This window comes from Choloepus didactylus, chromosome X (assembly GCF_015220235.1).
Source record: "Choloepus didactylus isolate mChoDid1 chromosome X, mChoDid1.pri, whole genome shotgun sequence".
In the NCBI taxonomy this organism is placed as follows: Eukaryota; Metazoa; Chordata; class Mammalia; order Pilosa; family Megalonychidae; genus Choloepus; species Choloepus didactylus.
In genome coordinates this window covers 13,187,393-13,213,908 of record NC_051334.1, presented here as the reverse complement: position 1 = coordinate 13,213,908, position 26,516 = coordinate 13,187,393, and the positions used below count along the sequence as shown (strand labels likewise).

The 26,516-nt window shown below is 39.1% G+C and overlaps 1 protein-coding gene across 1 annotated transcript in view; it reads right to left on the bottom strand.

Moving 5' to 3' along the window:
• ZRSR2 (zinc finger CCCH-type, RNA binding motif and serine/arginine rich 2) overlaps positions 1-26,516 on the bottom strand; it is a 38,038-nt gene that overhangs the window by 6,046 nt on the left and 5,476 nt on the right. Inside the window, exons 4-9 of the mRNA XM_037822590.1 lie at positions 23,541-23,649; positions 23,237-23,323; positions 20,350-20,388; positions 19,606-19,724; positions 7,333-7,546; positions 673-728 (exon numbers count right to left, since the gene is read on the bottom strand). Of these exons, the coding sequence (XP_037678518.1) occupies positions 673-728; positions 7,333-7,546; positions 19,606-19,724; positions 20,350-20,388; positions 23,237-23,323; positions 23,541-23,649 (624 nt within the window). The remainder of the gene's footprint in view (positions 1-672; positions 729-7,332; positions 7,547-19,605; positions 19,725-20,349; positions 20,389-23,236; positions 23,324-23,540; positions 23,650-26,516) is intronic.

Below are 26,516 nucleotides of genomic sequence, written 5' to 3'. Positions count from 1 at the left end.
GTACTACCTGGGGAGTTCTCATTAGAGCCCCCAAAGCTCAACATTTATTCAGGAACCTTTTATACTATCCCTCTGAGAGGTTTGGAGGCATGACATTTCTCTGGAGTATAAGCTTCTTAATCCAAAAGACTGGATCATTAAAAATGCAGAAGTGTTATTCCACTGCTAGGGCCTGTTCTTCCTCGGCCAGGACTGCTGTTCTTCTTCTGACAGTGGTGACTTTAACCCATTAGTCATGGAGTGGCCCAGGCAAACAGCAAGAGAAGGAGAAAACGGTACACTGCTCTCTTGGCTGGGCACATGGACACTAAGATGATTTTGGCCTTCGATTTCTGGCTCTTTCAATTTATACTTTCATATTCTCTATTTGAGTTATCCCTTTTCAGCCAAGTATTTTAATTGTGACAATTATATAAGTAATATATAATAATAACAATAAGTAATAATATAAAGTATTGCAGAAGTTTTAAAACCATATAAGTATACAAACCATGAGATACAGATGTACTATTTTCAAATCCCTTCTATAGTTCTATATCAGCTCTTAAAATTTACATTTTAAAAAAATATCATGTATATGACAGCTATCTCTTCAATGGAAAAATCCCAGAAATCAGCATTAAAAAACACTTACTGGAACAAAACAAACACATTTACGTTCAGAATACTTACGACTGGTACTGAACATATACATTGCCCCTTAGATGAGGTTCCAAGTTGCAGCTGACCTAAGGAGCAATGAAGTATTTGGTTATAAGAAACTAAGGGAAAGAAACCAGCCAGTCATCAAATGCCCTTTGTCCAAACTGACAGGACCAAAAATAGTTATTGATTAAAGATCTCAAAATAGAGACACTGCCTCACTCTCCTCCTGTTAAAGGCACGACAACATTGCAGGCCCCAATTATCTGACCCACGTTGATCCAGATCTATTTCTTTCATAAATAAAAAGCAAAAAATACATAAAAATACAAAGAATATAAACCAGCCCATATATACACCACCCTGATTTAACAGTAATGTTTTCCATTTTTGACAGAAATTTTAAATAAAAGAAACATTAAAGACACAGTGGAGGCCCTTCCATCCTATTCTTCTCCCTCCTCCATCACATAGGCGAGCACTGCCCTGAGGCTGAGTGTATCCTTTGCACTCCAAACCCAAACATACATACACACATCTCAAAGACACAGGTGTACATCTACATTCGTACACACATACATATACACACACATGCCATAAAATATACATGTACATTTTGTATATACACACATATAAATATATGTCTGTATATGTATCTATGGAAGGGTACACATATATAAACAAGTGTGAATATGTACTGATAAACAATGTATACTATTGCTTTGTATGTCTTATAATTTTATAGAAATAGCATTTACTTCACATTCATTTTTCAAGATTTCATGTAAAGTTAATGACTCATTTTAATTACTATTTACCAGACACATCAAGTTATCAAATGGATTAATCCCTTCCTCCAATGCTGGGTATCCTGGGTGCTTCGACTGCCGCAGCCAGCACTGGGCTGTGGAAGCGCTGGCGACCACGTCTCAGCGTGAGGACGGCTCTGTGCTCACAACCAGCAGGAGTGGTGATTTGTAGGTGACAGGCACCTTCAACTTCCCTGGGCTGTGACCCAGCGTTCTCTGAAGTGACTGGGCTAATTTACACATCCTCACTCACTCTTGGTAGTAATCGAATTTATGATTTTTTGCCTGATAGGTGTGAAATAACATCTCACTTTGATATGTACTGCTCTTATGATTAGCGAGGGTGAACATTTGATAATCTGCCTTCAAAAATGACAAATGTGGAGGAACCTAAGATGGCGGCTAGGTGAGACAGGGCAAAAAAACACTTCCATGAAAAATACTAGATAAAAACCAGAAAGTGACCCAGAACACCAGTCCCAGCGATGCACCAGCCGGACAAGGTCTGCTAAATCCACATGGACCGTGCATTTGGTGTGAAACTGGGAGTCTGCATTCTGAAACGAGTAAGCCGGCTGAAAGTCCGGCAGCCGCACTGTGGTGTGGGGAAACCCTGGGCTGGCGTTTGGAGACGGACTAGTTCTTTTTAAAAAAAAAAAAAAAAAAACCCGGGAGCAGCTGCGGATACGACGGGGAGAACCGCACAGTGAAGCACGGCAGGAGTGGGCTGTACCAACGCCTCGGTGTCTGGTGTAGAAGACAGCCCTTCCCACACCCACTGCTGATTGTCTTGTGGCCAGGGGGGCAGAGGGGAGCCAAAAGGAGAAAGAAACCGCGCCCCTTGCAGCCATCTCCCTGGTGGGCTGGGGATGCTCCTGCCCGGGGCCAGACCCACAGCCCAGAGCCGCGCCAAGAAACCCAGTGTGACGGGGAGTGTTTCCCGCAGCACCACGCACACGCCACAATATCGGCCATGGACAGTGGCCTTTAGTGCACCCACAGCTAATTGTCCCAGAGCTGGGAAGGCGGAGCTGTGCGAAAAGGGGGAAATTAACATGCCCCATTCAACCATCTTTACATCAGGCTGGGAACGCCCCTGCACGGCCCGGCGGCCCAGGGCTTCCCTGGAGGGCTGGCGCACACTTGTGACGTGGTGCAGCCTTCCCTCAGCAGAGGTCCTGGAAGAGCACGGCTGAGAAGGGGGACCCACTCAGAAATCCCAGGGACCCTACGCCAATACCAAGGACTTGTGGCTCAGCGGCAGAGACACTCTGTGGCGAGACTGAAATGAAGGCTTAGACTCTTGCAACAGCCTTAAATCTCCGGGAACACTGGGGAGGTTTGATTATTAAAGCTGCCTGCCTCCCTAACCACCCAGACACACACCCCACATTCAGGGCGGACAGCACCAACAACACACCCAAACTTAGTGCACCAATTGAACCCCACAAGAATCAGATCCCCACACACCACAAAGACAAAGTTGGGGAGAACTGACTTGAGGGGAACAGGTGACTCGCAGATGCCTGTGCTGGTTAGTTAGAGAAAGTGTATGCCACCAAGCTGTAGATCTGACAAATAAGAGATTGGTATTTTTTATAACCTGAAAGAACCCTATCAAGTAAAGCAAATGCCAAGAGGCCAAAAATAACAGAAAATCTTAAAGCATATGATAAAACCAGACGATATGGAGAACCCAAACTCAAACACCCAAATCAAAAGATCAGAAGAGACACAGTACTTGGCGCAATTAATCAAAGAACTAAAGACAAACAATGAGAGCATGGCACAGGATATAAAGGACATGAAGAAGAGCATGGCACAGGATATAAAGGACATGAAGACCCTAGAAGAGCATAAAGAAGAAATTGCAAGAGTAAATAAAAAAATAGAAGATCTTATGGCAATAAAAGAAACTGTTGGCCAAATTAAAAAGACTCTGGATACTCATAATACAAGATTAGAGGAAGTTGAACAACGACTCAGCGTCCTCAAGAACCACAGAACGGAAAATGAAAGAATAAAAGAAAGAATGGGGAAAAAATTGAAAAAATCAAAATGTATCTCAGGGATATGATAGACAAAATAAAACGTCCAAATTTAAGATTCATTGGTGTCCCAGAAGGGGAAGAGAAGGGTAAAGGTCTAGAAAGAGTATTCAAAGAAATTGTTGGGGAAAACTTCCTAAATCTTCTACACAATATAAATACACAAGGCATAAATGCCCAGCGAACTCCAAAAAGAATAAATCCAAATAAACACACTCCAAGACATATTCTGATCAGACTGTCAAATACTGAAGAGAAGGAGCAAGTTCTGAAAGCAGCAAGAGAAAAGCAATTCAACACATACAAAGGAAACAACATAAGACTAAGTTGTGACTACTCAGCGGCCACCATGGAGGCGAGAAGGCAGTGGTGTGACATATTTAAAATTCTGAGAGAGAAAAATTTCCAACCAAGAATACTTTCTCCAGCAAAAACTCTCCTTCAAATTTGAGGGAGAGCTTAAATTTTTCACAGACAAACAAATGCGAGAGATTTTGCTAATAAAAGACCTGCCCTACTTCAGATACTAAAGGGAGCCCTACTGACAGAGAAACAAAGAAAGGAGAGAGAGATATAGAAAAATTTAACAGACATATATAGAACATTACATCCCAGGTCACTGGGACACACATTCTTCTCTAGTGATCACAGATCTTTCTCCAGAATGGACCATATGCTGGGACATAAAACAAGCCTCAATAAATAAAAAAAAAAATGAATTTGTTCAAAGCACATTCTCCGACCACAATGGAATACAAATAGAAGTCAATAACCATCAGAGACTTGGAGAATTCACAAACACCTGGAGGGTAAAAATGAGGGGGAGATGAAAACATTCCCGGATAATCAAAAGCTGAGGGACTTCATCACCAGTAGATCAGTCCTATAAGAAATGCTAAAGGGAATCGTGCAGGCTGAAAGGAAGGGACACTAAACAATTGACTGAAACTACATGAAGAAATAAAGATTTCCAGTAAAGATCACATGGTAAATATAAATACCAATACTACTGTATTTTTGATTTGTAACTCCACTATTTACTTCCTACAGGACCTAAAATACATAAACTGTAATGATAAATCAGTGGTTTTGGACTCAATGTAAAATATGTAATTTTTGACAAGAACTACATAAAGGTGGGGGAATGGTGGAGTACAGGAACATAGTTTATGTGTCCTATTGAAGTTAAGTTGGTATCAAAGAAAAACAAGATTGTTATAGACTTAAGAGGTTAAATTTAAGCCCCACGGTAAACACAAAGAAAGTATCAGAGAATATGACCATAGAGATGAAAAGTAGAGTAGGGGTTCCAAGAAGTGGGGGAAGGGGCAATGGAGAGTTAAGAAATGAGAGTAGGGTTTCTGTTTGGGGTGAAGGGAAATTCTAGTAATGGATAGTGGGAAGGTGACAGCATTGCAACATTCTAAATGTGATTAATCCCACTGATGGAATGCTAGGGAGGAGTTGGAATGGGAAGATTTAGGCTGTATATATGTTTCCACAAGTGAAAAAAAAAAAAGTCTAAATAGATGACAGTTAAATGCCAAGGATGATCCTGGATGGGATCTGAGGATGGAGGAGAGGAGACTCAAATGGACACAGATGGGACATAATTTAAAAAAAAAGGAAATATAGAATGTAAGCTTTGTATCAATGTTGAATTTCTTGAACTTCTTAGCTGCGCTTATTGGGATTGCATAAAAGAATGTTCTTGTTCATGGGAAATGTATATGTGAATTATATTGTTTGTTCAAGCATGTGTGCAGCTAGCTCTCATATGTTCAGAAGACAGAGCAATAGATGATGGATGATAGATAGGGAGGGAGGGAGGGAAAGAAAGAAATGGTGGTGTGACAGCATGTTAAAGTTGGTGGATCGGGGTATCAGGGGAGGGGGGTCGGGGTATACTGGACTTCTGTGTATGGGGTTTGTATTGTTTTTGCAAATATTCCTGTAAGTTTGAATTTATTTCAAAATAAAATTTTAAAAAAAATGACAAATGTGATTTGTAGTTATATCATGGTATAAAAAGGTCCTCAAACATTCACCGTAAAGTTTACCTTTCTTTCAAAATAAAGGTATAATTTTACAAATTTTTTCCAGAGCAGTTTTATTACACCATCCCAAAAGAGGCAAGATCAGTCCTGGATGACAGTTTATAACACCATACTGAGAAGGATGAATAAAAAGCCTTGGAGTCAGCATTGGCTGCGTGAGGGCCCTCAGAGATCATTTAGTCTAGTGGTTCCCAAGGACCCATCAGTAATTTTCCAGGATGAATGTGATGTTTCCAAATGTTTTCTACTAAAAATTTACTAAAGAGCTTTCCATTTACAACTGCTAAACTGGCTGGCATGACTCTGGCCATTAGCATTACACAGCTGATATATTTCCAAGCAGAAGAAAAAAATACAATGTGGCAAGTGGGTGCAGCCTGTTGCAGGGACTCATGAGGTTTCCATGAACCAGTCTGCAGTTTTGAAGTGGCTCCAGCACGCTTATAGAAGCAGTGTAATCCAGGGATCCCAAGAAGGAGACCCTTGACTGACTCCAAGCCCTTCCCTTTGTGGACAAGGAAAGGCACGGAGAGGTAAAGTGACACGTCCAAGAGCACTGAGCAAATCAAACCACACCGACTCCCTGGCCAGTGCTTCCACCATGGTGCCATGCCTGTTAAGTGTGAGACCCGGAGCCTCTGACCTTGGAGTTAGTTGTGCTGAGAAGCAGTGTGAAGACATGTAGGTACACATGGCATACACAAAAGGGAAGGGAGAAAGAAAAATTAAAAAAAATTTCTCAACACTCCTGCTTGAAAACCACAGACAGAAGCCGAGTCTTGCCTCTCATGAGTGTCATTGGTTAGCTCTGCTCATTGGCTGTCCCAATTCCCCACTGTCATTTCTGACTAACAGGGAAAAAACATAACTTGAGTCCTGTCTTTATCCCAATCATGTGACATTTTCCTTGCCCTAACCTAACAAAATCACTCAGGTAAGGATCTGATCAAATCACAAACAAGGTAGGAAGCTTCATTATGTTAGGATTCAACTAATGGGTCCTGCGAGCAGCAGGTATTACACCTGACTTGACTGTTGCCTTAAAGAATATTTAAAAATAATTACAGGTAATCGGAATACCTCTCCTTCGCCTGGTATGCAGCATCAGAAGCCCTGATTTCGGGGACATTATGTTCCACATAATACTATTATCTTATAGACCTTATTCAAATCTCAAATCTCGCCCCAATGATGTGCTTTATAGTGTTTTTTTTTTTTGAACCAGGATCCAAACCCACATCATGCAGAGAATGTAATCAGAGACCTTTCCAAATCATAATTGAGTTGGGAATCTGTATTCCGAGAGCTGAGGGTACCGGGAAACTCATTCCTGGATAATTAGTGCCTCTCTGGGGTTGACATCTATAGAGGACTTTCAACTTTTTAAAAGTTTTTCACTTATTTCGTCTCCCTTGTCTAAGGAAGGCTCGGATGACTTTTTGAAGAGGGCCTGATACACAGATTCATATGCTGGGAAAAAGATGGATCGTTTTGGAATTGAACAAATGAGAGATCCTTCCCAATCTAGACCCTGTGATTCAGGAAATATCATGCTACCACGTTTATGATTTCATTTAGTGTCTCCACTGTACTGGCAATGAGAAGGACTGGAAAGGGAGCGAGAAGCAGCCATATTTACTGAGTGCCTGGGTGCCTGACAGTGGGCCAGGTGCTATACCTCTCCCTCTGGGTACCTATCATACACCTTTGCTCTCTTGCCCCATTGTGGACTTTGGTGCAAAGCAAACTGATTCCCTTCCTCACACACATGCTCACCTTGAACTGAATCACCTTCCCCACGTTCTTGAACTCGGGGAGCACATCCTCGTAGAATTCGAGGAACTGCTGGTAGGTCTCCTCCTCACTGTACTCCAGGCTGGCATCAGGGTCGTAGTCATCCCGTCTGCACTGCTCCATCCCAAACGTCATAAACATGCTTTTGATAAGAAGGGTGGGACTCGAGGTTGGGAAATTATGTTTACGTGAACATCTGCATAGGAAAGAAAACACAAAAAGCTTGCTTTAAACTCTAAGATAAAAATTCCAGTCATCTAGCTGTTTTGACTTCATTGTCAGAACATAAAGCACATTCAGACATCAAATTGCAACACTTAAAACTGCTCTAAGACTGGCCAATATATGGGTTCTTATGAAAATGCAAAGATGGCAATTATTTCCTAGTTCATATACCACTCAGCTGCCTTTCAATGAAGTTCAGGAAGCCTTACAATGTTGAACCATAGGGACAAAGAAGGTCCGTTGGTGTGACAGGAACAAAGATCTCACATGGGACTCTTTGGAGAAAGGTTGAGACCTGATAATACAATTCTGGTTCTAGAACAGTCTCTGATTAACTCGAAAGCTTAGAGAATAGGGTGAGCTAAGAATGTCCAGTTACCAGTCTATTTCAAACTCACCGACATCTGGCATTTTCTAGTTTTCATGGCATCTCATTTCTTCCCTCTGATCCTTGCAACCCTGTTGGTGAGTCAGGGCTCCCATCTCCCTGACTTTACAAGTAAGGAGGCTAAGGCCCAGAGAAACACACTTACCCAAAATCATGTGGCAGGTAAAAGGTGGATCCAAGAGATCTGAGTAAAGCTACCATCTAGTGCTTCTTCATTATAGGGTATAATAAAGATAATTTAATTTTATTTGATGAATGAGGCTAACCATCATGAAGAACAATTGTCTCTCATAATTTCAACTGGGCCAAGGCTGAGGTGGCCAGGCCAGACCTGAGTAATTTTATAAAATCCTTTACATGGGGTTATTTCTTATTTACTTTCTGCTTCTAATATAAAACGAGAAAAAAAAATTAGTTCAAGTTTCCAATTAATCAAAAATTTCTGGGTTAGGTTTCTAATTTAAAATTGGTAAGACAAAATTTTTAGGAAAAAATGCACAGAACTTAGGAAGAAAAAAAAACTGAAGCAGCATAAGGCAAGTGTTAGAAAAAGCAATGGCCCTGAAATTACTAAATGTTTAAATAGTATTCACTTTCCATGTCTGTAATATACATCCACGCACCTATTCAGACGATGCATAGGGTGCCCAGGACACACTGTGCCTACCTCAGAAATAAATGTTCAATCACTGTTCATTAATATAAACTCTCTATTTTCCAAATGACCTCTTAGATTATACAATCAGAGACCTTGTTGTGGGATCTGTCTTCCCCAAAACAGCTAGCCACAGAAGAAAGCAAGGATTCACCCTAGCCAGCAGTGTTAGCAATGAATCAACATTTTACAAGTATGCAGCCCAAACAGAATTAAACAAGCAGCCAATTTAACAAGGTTAAAATCCTGCTCATGGGATTATTGTATCTGAATGAACTTGGCCCTAATTCCCAGGTTGTCAAATAAGCATTTATTAGTTTTGGAACAGAGCCAGACTTGCTATCTAAGGAAAATCCCAACTTGGCTTGGAGCTAGTCCAAAAAGCCAGTCCTCCAGTTCCTTCTGCAAAGTTACCTAATGGAAGTTATACGTGGAAAGGCAGTCAAAAGCAGTGGTGTCAAACCTGTGTGATTATCAGAACTACCTGGGAGGAACTGAGATTTTGCACGTCCCGCTCCAGACCTACTTGACCAGACCAAGGGGTGGGGAACCCATGTTTTCAAAGTAACTCCCCACCTGGTCCTGAGGATGGGCCATATTTGGGAACCACTGGGTTAGGTAATGCTATTTAGCCACTACTTGGATACTTGGATCAAAACGGAGAGGTGGACATCACCTTAGCCCAAGGACAGCCAATAAACGGTGTGGGCATCCAAATACTCCCTCAGCTACAGCTACCTGACTGCTCCTCTTTTTTCTTTTAAGGCAGCACTCCAAGAAACCACTGTGTACTGAATGGAAATGATGTTCCACATGAAGCCTATTTGTTGGCCTTAGTTTTGTTCCTCACAGAATCACCATATTTCATGACAAAGTTAAGCTTCAATCACTTATTAAAGGTCTCGATGAGAACCATTTCATGAAAATTACATATGCAACCCTTATAAAACATCTATCAAATTTATTTTCCATGTTTCTACTCAAGGTCTTTATACGATAGTCCCTGGGAGAAATATTTAGAATCTGGTGCCAGAATAATCTTTATTTTTCCAGGGATAACACTTATTCTTCTTTTCAGTAACAACTATGAAACTTATTCTCTATCTGGGATGCACTAAAATCTAGTCAAAAGTATTGCATATTCATAATAACTCGCTTCCTCCTCCTTTCCTTGCTTCTGATTTTCTCTATTTTATTTGACTTAGTGAGGTAGATTGTGAACCTTCTTTAAATCACTTCTGGAAGTAGGTGAAGTATAAATAAATACTCAGACAAATAAGACTTACCTTTCATCAGTAATTAGGTTCTTTTAAGGGAAAAAAATAGAATTCCCCCTCAAAGATGTAACTCCAAAAAACACAAATTCCACAAAGGGCCTAGGTGTAAATACTGTACTGATTACAAAAACAAACAAAAGAAACACTTAGGTGATGGAAGTGTTTTTCCAATGATCTGACAAAACTTCACAACAGAAAAGAAAAACTGTATGATCTGGAGCAAGTCACTAAGGCTCTCAGTAAATCAAAGGGGAATAGTATATTTGTCTAAAAGAGTGGTGCTGGACTTCATAACTAATTTCATAGAATTCTGGCTCACAGTGCATCACCTGAATGATGAAAATACCCATCACTTGCATACTTTTTTTGGAGAGTATGAAAATATTGAGAAATGTTCACAAACTAATATGACTATTGTCAGTATTTACTTGAAATGAGTCTCAGGGATGGGTTGAGAGCCTGACAGTCCACTCCCCTTTCCACAAGTATCCGACAACCGATTTTCTGAAACTGTTTAGGATATCTCCCCTTCTTTTACTTATGCCCAACAGAAGGAGAATCTATAATTAGACTCTCACAAATCTTAAAATTCAAGGAAATATTAGAGGTATAAACAAGGAATCACACAGCTAGAAAACCTTGAATGCAATTTGGTTCAACTACTATGCCAATGTGAACTCATACCGGTTTCAGTTGCCTTTCAAAGGTAATTCACTGTACATTTTTTCTTTGGGGGGGGTGTTTTACACTAATCAATTATTACTATTTTTGATGAGATTAAACATACATATGGGAAACAATCTAAAAGGTACAAAAAGAAATAAATTCTCTCTTCTTTCTTTCAGTACCAGTTCTTCAAGAGGAGGCTTTTACTAGTAACCAGATCCCTGTGAATCCTTTCAGAGATATTCTGGGTGGATACAATCCAAGCTATAAAATATAAAAGGAGTTACATATCCTATGTTAATGGCTCTCTCAATCTTGGGGGGCACATTAGAAACACCTGGAGACATTTCAAAAATAAGGAGGCCCAAGTCCCAGAGATTCTGATTGACTCAATTTGAGGAGAGGCATGGATGTGACTTTTGTTTAAGCTTTCCAGATGATTCTTATGCGCATCCAGGCTTTAGAATGACTATACTAAACCTAAGAAGGAGCTGGTGGGGGGACTGCAAGGTGAGCGTGGGAGCCTGAGCAGTGGGTGGGGTGTGAGCTGTCTGAAAATGCACTCAGATGCTGCCGCTGTCAACTTACAGCTCACCTCTCATCTCAACACTGGCAAATAGTCACAGGATTTACCTCGCCCTTAATAAGCAAAATTTAACAGAAGACATTGGCCAAGACGACCACCAAACAGCAATGCAGGGGACTTCTGGAAAGATGGCGGGAGAGGATAGGCAGAGCTCACTCCTCCATCATGGAACAACTAGAGAAAAGGCAGAGAATGACTGGGACAGCGACTCCAGGGTACGAGTGACCAGAGAGGGACTTCTACATTATATAGGGAGGACCAGGATGAAAAAGAGGGGAAGTTACGACTGAGAGGACAAGGTGAGTTTATTTATTCGTGACCACACCTGGGGCCAGCTGCTACTCCCGCACTCCCACCTCCGCAGCCAGCTGGGGAGATCCTCCCTTTCAGTCCCACAGCCTGGAGTTCTCACATGGGAACTGGGGAGATGGCAGACGTGTTTTATCCACGCACAGAGACCCTGCAGCAGTGCCCAGAGCCTACCCACCATCTGTGAGGCAGGCTGCTGCAGGCGCCTAGTTTTGAAGGAGACAAGGGGACCCTCCCCTCGGGAGGAGGCAGGGACACAGAGCAGAGCTGATCTGCTCTGACAACTGGCCATCGAGAAAGACACTCCGGGTCCCACTGGCTCTATCCTTTCCCTATGGAGGCCTGGAGCACTCACTGTGTGCACAGGAGGAGAGGCAAGGGCAAGGGAGGGAGCCACACTGCAGTGTCAGGAGCTCTTTCCCCACCCCAGAGACCCGCGGGTACACGCCAGCCTGGGTCTCTGGCTGGTGAAGAGCAGGGCTCTCCCGGACTGGCTGCAGGCTGGGAAAGTTGAACCTCTCAGTCCCATAGCCTGAGTCATTCCACACAAGAGCCTGGGAATCACCAGACCCATTGTGCCCACAAGCAGATTCTCCACCAAGGTGCACAGTGCCTATCCCAGAGCCCCAGGGCTGGTGGCTTCCAGCACACACGGAGACCTGTGCTAGACTGACAGTCAAAAAGAGAGAAGATGCAAATAAACAAAATCAGAAATGAGAGGGAGATCATTGCCATGGACTCCAAAGAAATAAAAAAAAAATCCAAAGAGGATACTATGATCAACTGTACACCAACAAACTAGATAACTTAGATGAAATGGGCAATTTCCTAGAAACACATGAACAACCTACACTGACTTGAGAAGAAACAGAAGACCTCAACAAGCCAATCGCAAGTAAGGCGGTTCAATGAGTCATCAAAAACCTTCCTACAAAGAAAAGCCCAGGGCTTTTCTTAAAATTTTCTTAAAATTCACAGGGGAATATGACCAAACATTCCAAAAAGAACTAACACCATTCTTGCTCAAACTCTTCCAAAAATTGAAGAAAAGGGAACACTACCTAACTCATCTAACATCACTCTAACATCACTATAACAGAACCTGATAAAGAAACTACAAGAAAGGAAAACTACAGGCCAATCTCCCTAATGAATATAGATGCAAAAATTCTCAACAAAATACTTGCAAATTGAATCCAATGGCACATTAAGAGAATTATATCCCACGACTAAGTGGGGTTTATTCCAGGCACACAAGTGTGCTTCAAGACAAGAAAATCAATGTAATACAATCAATGTAATACAATCAATCAATCAATGATTCAATGAATCAATGAATGAACCAATGTATCAATCAATCAATGTAATACAATCGATGTATCAATCAATCAATGTAATACAATCAATCAATGTAATACAACACATTAACAATTTGAAAGGGAAAAAATCACGATTATCTTGATTGAAGTTGAAAAAGCATTTGAGAAAATTCAGCATCCTTTTCTGATAAAAACACTTCAAAAGGTAGGAATCAAAGGACACTTCCTCAATATGATAAAGGGCATATAAGACAAACCCACTGCCAGCATCATACTCAACAGGGAGAAACTGAAAGCCTTCCCCCTAAGATTGGGAACGAGACAAGGATACCCACTGTCATCACTGTTATTCAACATTGTGCTAGTAATTCTAGAGTTCTAGCTAGAGCAATTAGGCAAGAAAAAGACATAAAAGGCATTCAAATTGGAAAGGAAGATGTAAAACTCTCATTTTTGCAGATGACTTGATCTTATATTTGGAAAATCCCAAGAAACCAATGCCAAAGCTTTTGGAGCTAATAAACAAATTCAGCAAAGTGGTGGAATAAAAGATTAATGTACAAAAAACAGTAGTGTTTCTATAAACTAGTAATGACCTAACCAAAGAGGCAATTAAGAAAAATATCCCATTCACAATAGCAACTAAGAGAATCAAGTATCTAGGAATAAACGTAACCAAGGATGTAAAGGATCTGTATAAAGAAAACTACAAAACATTGCTAAAAGAAATCAAAGAAGACCTAAATAGGTGAAAAGACATTCCATGTTCATGGATAGAAAGGCTAAATGTCGTTAAGATGTCATCCTACACAAGTTGATCTATAGATTCAATTCAATGCCAATCAAAATTCCAACAATCTACTTTGCAGACTTGGAAAAGCTAGTTATCAAATTTATTTGGAAGGGAAAGGGGCCTCGAATAGCCAAAAACATCCTGAAAAAGATGAATAAAGTGGGCAGACTTACACTTTCTGACTTTAAAGCTTATTATAAAGCTACAGTGGTCAAAACAGCATGGTACTGGCACAAAGATAGACACAATAAACAATGGAATCGAATTGAGAGTTTGGAAATAGACCCCCAGATCTATGGTCAATTGATTTTTGACAAGGCCCCCAAATCCACTGAACTGGGACAGAATAGTCTCTTCAATAATGGGTCTGGGAGAACTGGATATCCATAACCAAAGAAATGAAAGAGGACCCCTACTTCACACCCTATACAAAAATTAATTCAAAGTGGATCAAAGACCTAAATATAAGAGCTAGTACCATAAAACTCCTAGAAGAAAATGTAGGGAACCATCTTCAAGACCTAGTGATAGGAGGTAGTTTCTTAGACTTTACACCTCAAAGCACAAGCAATGAAAGAAAAAACAGATAAATGGGAACTCCTCAAGATTTAACACTTCAGTGCTTCAAAGGACTTTGTCAAAAAGGTGAAGAGGCAGTCACCTCAAGGAGAGAATATGTAGAAACCATATGTCTGATAAGGGTTTGATTTCCAGCATATATGAAGAAATCCTACAACTCAACAACAAAAGGACAAACAACCCAATTATAAAATGGGCAAAAGATATGAATAGACATTTTTCCAAAGAGGAAACACAAATGGCTAAAAAGCACATGAAAAGATGTTCATCTTCATTAGCTTACAGCAGTCACATTTATCCCTGAGTTTTAATTATTATTTCTAAATTCTGATATCCTCTCACACCTATTAGACTGGCCACTATTAAACAAACAGGAAACTACAAATGTTGGAGAGGATGTGGAGAAATTGGAAAATTCATTCACTGCTGGTGGGAATGTAAAATGGTACAGCTGCTGTGGAAGACAGCTTGGCGATTCCTCAGAAAACTAAATATCAAGTTGCCCTACGACCCGGCAATTCTGCTACTCAGTATATGCCCAGAAGATCTGAAAGCAAGGACATGAACAGACATTTGCACACAGATGTTCATAGCAACATTATTTACAATTGCCAAAAGATGGAAACAATCCAAGTGTCCATCAACAGATGAGTGGATAAATAAAATGTGGTACATACATATGATGGAATATTATGCAGCAGAACTAACTTAAGCAATGAGGTCCTGAACCATGCGATAACATGGATGAACCTTGAGGACATAATGCTGAGTGAAATAAGCCAGACACAAAAGGAAAAGATATAGTATGATTTCACTAATATGAACCAGCTAGAAAATGTAAATTCAGTCTTAAAATGTAGAATATAGGGACCTAGAAATAGAAGCTAGAGAAGGGGGAGCAATTACCTAACATGTACAGAACTGTTAATGAGGTAGAACATAAATGTTTGGGAATGGATAGAGGTGATGGTAGTTTGTTATTGGGATTATAAATTAAAGTACAGTATTGAAGGTGAATTTGATGGAAAGGGGTTGTTTAAAGTTATGATCTCACCGACTAACACTACAAATGTAAGTAAGTTCTTATATGAACTACTACAAATGTATGACACTTGTACAGAGTTAACAGAGTGGCACATGGGGAAAAATTATCTATTGCATGCTATGGACTATATTTAACAGTAATACCTTACTAGTACCACACCAATACTAGGGGTAACTAATTGGCGGGTGTGGTGGCCCAATGCCCGGGCCCTTTCCTGAAAGCCCATAACAGACCTGCTTTAGCCAAGGACAAAAGTCAAGAAAGTAAACAATCTCTCTGAAGGGGGAAGAATGTAATTACGGATGTAAAAAAAAAACAGCATTGATTGTATCTTAGTCTTAAACACTAACCTTAGTAAAACATTGGGTCTTACACTCCTTTAATGATTATACTAGAAACTGGATGTCCTTATACTATATGGAATGTCTTTGTTCTGAAATCATATAATGTCTCATGCATTTCTGTTCCCTTTGCAGAGTGCTAATGTCCAGCTGGCCGTCACCGGAAAACTTCTGTTCGTAAGTCCCAATAAACCCATGTCCAGCTCTGTGCCTGGTGTTTTTTGGTCTAGCAGCCACACCCTCCTGGGCTCTGTGCGAACTTGGTCTGGGCCCAAAAAGGGGGAAAACGGATAGGCAATGTTTTGGGTTTATTTGGTGTGTGTCTGTGTGTCTGTTATTTTTCTCTTTGAGGCAATGAAAATTGTCTAAAATGAGAGTGATGATGATGACTGCATAACTAAGTGAGGATACTGTGAGACACTGATTGTATACTTTGGATAGAAAATATACGGTATGTGAATATATCTCAATAAAACCTGCAGATTCAAAAATAAATAAATAAACACCAGAAAGATACAAGTATTGGGGAAGATGTTGAGAGAGGTACACCTATTCAATTTGGTAGGGAAGTAGAATGGTGCAGCCCCTCTGGAGGGCAGCGTGGCAGATCCACAGGAGGCTAAATATAGGGTCACCATATGATCATCCAATCCCCTTACTAGGAATATACTTGGAAGAACTGAAAGCAGGGACACGAATAGACATTTGCACACTGGTGTTTATGGCGGCATTATTCACAATGCCAATGGATGGAGGTGGCCGAAGGGTCCATCGGCTGAGGAGTGGAAGGGCAAACTGTGGTGTATACATACAAAGGAATACTGTGCAGCTATAGAAAGGAATGAATCATGAGGGATCCAACAAGGTGAATGAACCTGGAGGACATTATGTTGAGCGAAATAAGCCAGAAACAAAAGGACAAATATTGTACGGTCTCATTTAGAAAATGTTTATAAGAAAATCAGGGCCTATATCGTAAGTTCTTAGAGCAGTCACATTTATTCCTGAATTTTAATTGTTATTTCTAAATTCTGATATGCTGTGCTCCTTGTGTATAACCTGGTAGTTTCCAGGAACTTTGCGTATCTGTGTGACACCTAGGACTCAGGGTTACAGTTATGCAGCTCTGAAAGTTAGCATTACTCCATAGCAACTGTTAAAGAAGCTGGAAAAAGAGATCAGACTTCAAATAGAGATATGAATGAAGCTGATCTGGTTAAGACTAAGGTAAATCAGAATACAGGGTAAAGGATGATATTTTAAAACTTCAATTTCTGTGAGACCAAAGGAAGAGATGTTTATTTTGTCCAAAATTTAAATTTTCTGTAGCATACTATCTAACTTAACCTCTCTGGTCAGTTTATTTAAACAACCTAATTACATGGAGCCTAGAATAGGGAATGAGATCTTGTAATTCTGTATAGCTTAATGTAATACCCTGATATATCCCAGAGTATTTGGAGCAGAAAATAAAAAAGCATTTGCAAAGTCCCTTGAGGCACTGGAGAAAAAATATGGAACTATTAAACTTCCCTACCTGGGAAATTCCTGATATTCTCTCAAGCATTAGGGACCCTCAATTTAATAAGCCAAGCCCTTGATCTTGAGGCTTGCCCTTATAGAACTTATTTCTGTAATGGCAAAGCTAAGCCTACTTATAATTATGCCAAAGAGCCACCCCCAGAGAACCTCTTTTGTTGCTCAGATGTGTCCTTTCTCTCTAAGCCAAACTCTGCAAATAAATTCACTGCCCTCCCCCACTATGTGGGACATGACTCCCAGCGGTGTAAGTCTTCCTGTCAATGTGGGACATGACTCCCAGGGATGAGCCTGGCCCTGGCATTGGGGGACTGACAATGCCTTCTTGACCAAAAGGGGGATGAGAAATGAAACAAAATAAGGTCTCAGTGGCTAAGAGATTTCAAATAGAGTAGAGAGGTCATTCTGAGGGTTACTCTTACGCAAGCTTCAGTCAGATATTGCAAAATGCCATAGTATGCCAAGCCCCAACCAACGGTATTCCTGAAAATCCTAAAGAATACGCTGGGCTTTAAGACTCTATAAAAGTTTTTCCTATTAAGTTTATTTTTTCAAAAACTCAAAACCTCCAGATTGTTCCTATGCCAGATAACCCTGAAACCCAGAGGTACCAGTCTCTCCAAGAACATCAACCAGTTCCATTCCTCTACCCCACAAGGTCGACAGCCCTTTTCAGCATGAAGAAGTTAGAATGGTCATTGCCCAGATATTCCTGAAGATTGAAAGAATGATCAAATGAGAGGGAGGAGTTGTAACAGAGAAATTAAGATTTAACAAATGATTATGACTACTGACTGATTTTATAGCTATTTCTTTTTGGCTTCTAGTGTATTAGAACAGCCAGAACGAAATACCTGAAATTGTTGAACTGTAACCCAGTAGCCTTGATCTTTGATAATGATTGTATAATTATATGGCTTTTATCTTTTGACTGTGTGATTGTAAAATCTTTATGACTGATATCCCCTTTATCCAGTGTATGGTTAGATGAGTAATAAAATAAAGACATGCACGGGGAAAAAAATTAACAATAAAATTAATAGAAACATATATATATATAAAGTGAATCTTACAAACAATACTTTACAAAAAAAACAATTCCCAAAGTTGATTCCATTTATATTATGTTCAAAAATAGGCAAAACTAAACTACCACATATCATTTAGGGATGCATACCTTTGTGGAGAGAAAGGAGGTTATGACTAGAAATAGATACAAAAGAGGCTTCTAGGGTGTCGGCAATGTTGTACCCTTGACAGGTAACTATTTGTTGCAAATAGCTCTGCAACTATTTGTTAAACTATACTTTGAAATTTGCTCTATAACTACTTGTTAAACTGTACTTTAAAATTTATCAATTTTCTGCATATGTTATATTTCACAATAAAAATGCTTTAGAAAACATAAGGTATGAGGGCTTAAATTGAAAAAGAAAGATAGAAAAGGCTTATTTTTAAAGAAGGAAAAAATATTCATGGCATGAATAATTTTATGAATAAAATAAACATGGAAGATAACATTCAGTTTCTTCTTATATACTTAGGAACTTGTCTATTCTCTAAGATTATGATTAGATTTTCTCTTCTGCAGAATACATAGTAATAACTGAATTTTACCTCAGATGGGTTCATTCACCATTATGAATTATTTACTTACTGAGTTGTTCATCTGTAAATGAACCAAATTATAAAAATCACAAGTGCCTGGCATATAGGTTTTCAAATATTTGCTAAATGAATGAAGAGATCAACACTTAGTTTTTCTACATAAATGTCTTGTTTCAGAAACACTGATCCAAAAGAGACAGGGAACCAGAAGACAGTCTCAGAGCATAATAGCAATAGTAGCAATAATGAGAAAAGCAGCAAGCATAGACCTAGCGCCTGCTGTGTGCCAGGCACTGGTCTGCGTGCTTTACATGCATTCACGTGTTGCATCTTCACTAGCTCCTTGAGTGGAAAGATTACACTATTTTTAGTACCCATTTTACAGATGAGGGAACTAAGGCACAGAAAGCCTTGGTATCTTGCCCAAAGTGATAACTGCTAAAACTGGCACAGTGATGAAAAATGCTGGAGTAAAATATTTCTCCCCTACCCATCTGATCCTGCCCACCACGCATATCCCTTTAGGCATGGCAAGGTTTTAAAGCCTGTTTTGTGCCAAGTCTTTGCCATTCAAAAAATAGAGCCAGGCTGTTCCAGTCTTTTGAGACAGCAAAAATGTATGATTTCCCCTATCCAAGTTCTTCAACATGGACTAAAGCAAGCACAGGAAGAACATAAAAAGCAAAAGGTCTTCATAAAGCTATGGAATGCAAGGGAAGCACCTGTTAGAGAAGCAGGCTAAGTCCAGCCAGGAAACAGGTTGGCGGAAGCCAAGGACAAGCAGCTGGGAACTGGAGCAAGCATGCAGCAGACTCTTGATAATGAACATTTCAAACTGAAGCCTGTTCTCCCAGGAAGATAACTCAAAAACCTTGACGTGCTCCATTCGCTTAATTCTGACATGATAAAGCAAAACATTAGTTACCTATCTCCAAATCTGCAGGCCCCTGTTTTACTATAGAATGGACAATTGGCTCGATCTTTCTCCATTACTCTTAAATCCATGGGTGGTTCTGGGTTTTGCCACGTGGTACCATTTTCCAGCTGTTGAACAACAATAAAAAAAAAACTGTGACTTCACCAGCAGTGTAAAACTCCATGAAAAATTAAATATTTAAAAATGTATTCAACTATTTTGGTTAAAAATAAAAAACAGATTCATTTAAAAACATACACATTTAAATTAGAACACACAATCAAGACTTCACAAACAATTGTGTTGATATATAAGCTCTAGTTCTTTCTTAGGTCCCTGTTGTTTCTCATTTTTAGGCATCACCATGGCTACGAGGAGGGGTTGCAAAGGTTTCCCTTCTGTCCATCCATTCTGGAAAGGGTGTAAGGACTTACTAGGGAACCACCACTGATAGAAATTTAAGTTACTCTGAATCAAGTTACATGGCCCATCCAGGGTGATGGTATGTGATGTTGCTCACAAACACTTTAGCAACTATAAACAAATACAGTCCAGAGGAGCGATTTGATTCAATCGTTTTTGTTCATCAATCAACTTTTGTTGTTATTATTGAAAGAGCAGAGCCACAAAAGTGAATCCAGATATCCCAAAGTGATCTCAATAACCTCGCACAAAACTAACATTACCGGAAAGTAATGTTTTTAAAGAAATGTTCATTGGTCTCAAATTAATAATGAAAGGTTTTGAAAGTACCTCATTTTCAGCCTGATCCAGCATCTTCTGTGCAGCTTCCTATAAATGGTGTAAAACAGGACTAGTGAAAACCTGGAAGTCAGGTTAAGTCACAGCTGGTTTCTCTGGTTAAGAATCTCATGTGTAACAATTTAAAACAAACCACAGGTACAATGGGCTTCGGGTTCTAATTTGCTTTCTACAGCACAGATCTTCTGAAAAGCTGTCAAAGGATGTATAGCTGAGGATTTTTATTCAAATCAAAATTTTAGATCGCATTGCAAAATATTTAAAATATGTTCTTATAATAGTTCCAATAACCACAATATTTAGTATATATTGAACATTTTTAAGATGAGGCATTAGTGAATCTTAAAAAAACACAATGCTAGCTGAAACATAAACATTTAACAAAAGCTAAACAATGACATGAAGAGTAGTAGTTAGGATTTAGGAGACATTTCAAACTTTTTGATAAGGCAAAGGAAGTTCTGCAATATGTTAGTAAATTTCTACCTGTCATTTAAATAAGTTTTAAATGATGTTCTTCTCTTCCCTAACCCCTTAGAGCATCAAAGAAAAGATGCTTACTTGATAACTCGACTTGGTTACGTAAGAGTCCAATTTAACTCACCGTGCTCAAAACAGAACTCTTGTTCTATCCCTGCCCACCTAAATGTCCCCTCACCAAAAATGGTGCTGCCATTTATCCACTGGCTCAAACTATAGGCCTAAGAGTATGACTTAAATTCTCTGTTCTCCAGCTCCCCCATTCAAGCTACCACTAGAGTCCTGTTGGCTCTACTTCAGCACCCCCCAAATCTGTATACTTATCTTTATTAAGCACTGCCCTGATCTACACCATCATCATCTCCTCTCTGGAAGGGCAGCCTCCTAACTAGCCGCAGTATTTCTACTCCTGCCTCCTTACTCATCACTCTCCACCCCTCATTCTTTACACAGAAGTTAGAAGGAAGTGTACAAGGTAAAGATAAAAATTAGATGAAGTCACCCCCTGCTTAAAAACCCTTCCACAGCTTCCTATTACATTGAGCATAAAATCCAAACTTCTCTCCGTGGCCCCAAGGCCTTAAGTGATCAGACCCTGCCTCCTGCCCTGTGGTCTCTAGGTTTTAGGCAGCCTGGTCTTCTTTCAGCTCCATGCTTCAGGTCTCTTCCCTCTGCCTGGAACCCTTCTCCCTGAGATCTCTGCACTCAAGTGTCAGGCCAAACATCACTTCCTTGGAGAAGCCCCGACACCCAGCATCACCCTCTGCTTTATTTTTTCATAGCACTTAACATGCTCTCAGAGCCCTTAAAAATCAGCTTTTTTTTTTTTTTTTTTTGCTTACTTATCACCTGGCTCTCCCATTTGGAATACTAATGCAACGAGAGTAAGGATTTGGTGTCTTTTTCACTGTGCCATCTCGACCCATTAGAGAATTATCTAGCACACTGCAGAAACATGTATCATCTAGTCCTTTATGTATGTTTAAAATCTACTTCATTTTATCTGCCTGACCTTACTGTCTCACGGGACTTCCTTTGAAATGAAATGAAAGCATTTAAAAGAAGGCTTAGCTTTTACCTGATCCCAAAAAGACCTCAATTGAAGAGCATTCTACTGTTAAAATGAGAATTGATTCTGCACGATAAAAAATGACAAGCTCCAAACAATTTTCTTGCCTTCTTAATCCCTAATGCGATCTTGCCTCATGCTGAAAGCAGTGCTCATAAAAGAGTGACTAGAACTTGCATTGGAATTAACTGGTGACTTGAGACACAAAATAACAAAGGTCACAGAGGCTGCTTCTACCCCATCATTACTAGGACATAACCAAATGCTCTTTCCCTCATTATAAGATAGTTAACTGCCCAATTTTATGTTATTCAAACTTAGTAACATCACAGAAAAGATACATCCTGATGAATCAGTCAAGGAAAGATGAGCTGTGATATCTTTGAAGTAAATACACTGTTAAGGAACAGCAGCAAAACTTACCAAGTCAGTGTTTCAAAAAAAAAAAAAAAAAAGAATACTGAACGAAAATCTAATAAGAACAGATAAGTTATGGAGGGTAAACTTAATAAAAAATTTTAAAAATCCTGAAAAAATATATATCTTATAGATTTTTTTTTCATGAGCAATTGTGTGTTAGCTACAATTGCCTTTAATGGTCCAAGTTGGAAAGCAAGTCAAGATTTATTAACAACAACAAAAAAATTCCTAAATTCCTGATAGTTGAGTCCCTACTTTCTCTAAATTAAGTAATTCTTGCTGATGTGCCATAAGCAGTTAAGTCTCTTATGAATTAAATAAATATGGGAGTTATACAAAATATTATTCTCTAAATATTTTGACTCATATACAACAGAACCTCAGAATAGCACCATTTGCTAAAGAGTAGTACATAGTGGAAAGCAGGGGCCAGCTGCCTGGCTTTGTAAATAAAATTTTATTGGCAGGCAGCGACACCAATTCATGAACATATTGTCTATGGCTGCTTTCATGCCACAGCAGTAGAGATGAGTATTCACGGCAGAGGCAGTTATGGACTGCAAAGCCTAAAATAGTTACTATCTGTCCTTTTACTGAAAAAATTTGCTGACCCCTGCTAAAAGGGATAAATTGGGTAAAGTTGAAGGAAAACCTTAATTAAAGGTAGTCTTATCTGCCACTGCATGGACCCAAAGAAGAGAATTGTAAAGAAACTCTAACACAGGTCTATACTAAAACATATGATTCTTTCTAAACAACAAAACAACAACCAAAAGAAAAATAAAAAATAAAACCAACCCAAACCCCAAATCCTCCCACGCCTACAGCTTACTCTCCAAGCCCACCAGGTTCCATGTCTGCACTCTAAGAGGATACGCAGTGCGTCTATCCTCCTACGACAGGAATCACCTCTCTTTCTTTCTTCTCCTGTCGTTTCTGCTCCTCCTCTTCCCTCTCTTTCCTCTGCTGTTCTTCCCATTCTTCCCTTAACTTTCTCTGTCAAGGAAAGAAAACAGGAAGGCAGGTAATTTTCAGACTTACTTTTTCAAAACCTTTAACATACAGGGCAAGTAAATGAAAAAAATTTAAACACATTGGCAAAATGGACAATATCAGTTTTTTTAAGTTCAAGATATGTAACACTTAAGGAGAGAAAAGTCATTTTGGTTAACTAAAATAGTCAATCGATCAATTAACTTGATGAATACTGTACCTCTTGTTCCTCCTGCCGTCTTCTAACCGCCTCTTCCTTTTCTTTCTTTATTCTGAATTCTTCTTGTGCCCTCTGCTCCCTCAGCAACCACTCCTCATGTAATCTTTGCCTATCAATATCACAATATAATCAAATAATTAAAAAATGGGCATAAATCTACAAATACATACACACACATAAGAGAGCAAACTGACATGTTTTGAGAATGATTAAACTATCACAAAAGATATTTTCTATAAAGCCATTAAAGTGGGGGTAAGAGGATCAGAAGATATGTGTAGAGATCTTGGAAAAGCACTACATTTCAGCAACTATCCTCCTAGAACTTAAACTCACTATTTCTTCATTTTGTGTGTGTATGTCTGTGTCATCTTTCACATCAAAAAATGACATTACAACTTTCCCTTTAGGCTGGATCATAGTGATGTTTAGGCTCCAATGAAGTGTGTAACAAGTTCCAAAGCAACATTTAGCTGTTTACATTCAGAAAGTATTACTCTTCCCATTCTATGTACTTTGAATGTGGAGAGTCAGTGATCGCAGTCCTATGAAAACCTGGCATCTCCTGCATACACCGCTGGACTACTACAGTGAAGACACTCCTGTGGCTTGCCTCAAACACCTAGACTCCTGAAAGAAAGAAAATCAAACTATGCTGTAAACATGCCTTCTAAAATAAAGAATACTATGGGTCATAAAAAAAAAAAGATGACAAGAAGTTATAAAACTTTATTAGCAGGTGTTTGGTTTATTTTTTAAAATGATAAATCATAAAAAAAGATGTTATCTTAAAATGGCAAGTGTCTCAGACATTCAGTATAAGTTTCTAACTTAAAAATGTGTTATAGTTTTAAGGTTTATTTGCCAATCAAGTGTTTAGAACCTAGATTGCATTTTTCCTCTGAATTTATAAAAGGGAAATGAAATATGATATATTGCTCTGTATTACTTCAGCAACATCATGAGTTAAAGAGGGTTCAATGTCTGGGTACCTAACCACAATTTAAAATATTCTATGGGAAAATATATATAATTTCCAACTACAGACTCCAGAAACACATCTTTTGCCATGGCAGAGGCTGGCTTACTGCATATGCCATGTTCATGTGCATATTACAGGATACATGTAGATGTTTCAGAGTGAGAGACTCTGATGTGTGAATCCTTTGAGGAGCACATTAAGTGTATATAAACTGAATTAAAATGATATATATATTTAAGACCACAAAAAAAGAAAACAATAAAAACTTTAAAAATTTAATAACTTGAATATATTGTACATATCTGCCTTAAAATTGTATAAAGTCATATGGTTATTTTCACATAATTAGTTGTCATGCTTTTCAATAATTAAAGTAGTATTTAACTAGTATAGGAATAAACAAAGATCAAAGGAACACAAAGATACATACATGGCGATTTAAAAGATGCATTTCAAATAAATGGGGAAACAAATAAAAGTTACTTCTCTAGTTCTGACCACGTATATCATCATAACAACCCAGAACTCTAGAATAACAAGAACAACCAGAGTTATTACAGCTTCTCCTATCTGCTAACAGTGTGTAAGCACTATACATATGCCATCTCATTTACTCTTCACAAGTTTATAAGGTAAGTATGCTGAATGACTTTATCTCCATATTAAAGATAAGGAAACCGAAGCTTAGAGAAGGTAAGAAACTGGGACATGATTGTACTCCCAGTAACAGAGCCAGGACTGGAACACCGGTCTGGCTGAATCCAGCTCTATGTTCTCCATCACTACTACATCTTTTTTAAAAACGATCCTCTGGAAAATACCAAGAGGAAAAAACAGCAGAATATTTTCATTGTCTTGGGATGGGGGAGGCCTTTTAAAATGTCAGACACCAAGGCCAGATACCATGACAAAAGCTGGTTACATGAAAATCAAATTATGGTAAGTAATGCCCTAAGCCAAGTTAGGAATAATGACAAACGAGAAAAATACATGTTCCGCATGTAACAGATAAATAATGTCTTTTACAAAACAAGTAAAAACAAAGATAGTCAATTATTGTTATTTGCAGTAGTTATGTTCTATAAGGTTGCACTGAACACTGAATCAGCAAACACTGAACCACTGCTCCTAGGGGAAATACGGGGTTAGGGTCCTGTGAGCCTCCAGTCAACTATTTCACCAAAGGACAATACATAACCTGGTTTTATGTCCATTTCTATTTAAAGGCATCTTACATCTTTTGTTTCCTCCTTAAATTTGCATGAAATGATTCCCTAGGAAGTTCGTTTCACCAGCCTTCTAGAGACTGCTCCCATTTAACTCCAACTCAGAACAGTAGCATTGCCTTCAGAACACTTTACAACAACATTTAAACAAAGCCTCTGAACATAAATTTAAGCAAGTTTAATCAGAAGTCATATTGGGTGGGGGGCAGGTAACTAGAGCTCACTAAATAAGATGTTGATGCATTAACCACTGAACTCAAGGCCAACTGCACTACGCCTCCTGCCTGAACAAAGCTAATTTAACACGTCTTCTCCGTAAGGGACACCACAGCCTTCTTGTGCTTAGGAACACTAGACGACACTTCAGCACTAAGGTTGGGGGCCATTTTAAACAGTGAAATCACCAACAAAAAGCAGAAAAATGTGGAAAACCTGGCACTAAACATATCACAAGAAGGACACCTATTGACAGTATGAGCAACCTCAGCTGAGAAGCGTGCATCAGGTGACTCAAACTTTTCACAGCTCTGTGCTTGTCCACAAATGACCGTGAAAATGCCACGCATTAAGTAATGAGAAATCAACTACATATCCCAAAAGAAAAATGTGCAAGACTTAAGCAATTTACAAATAGGTAGTCAAATTTATGAAGAGATAACCTCATTAATTAAGAAATTCACATTGGGAACAATGAAATATACCTTTCCACCACCGGAGTTTTAAAAATTGATAATGTCTAGGGTACATGAAGGTATGCAGAAACAGGCA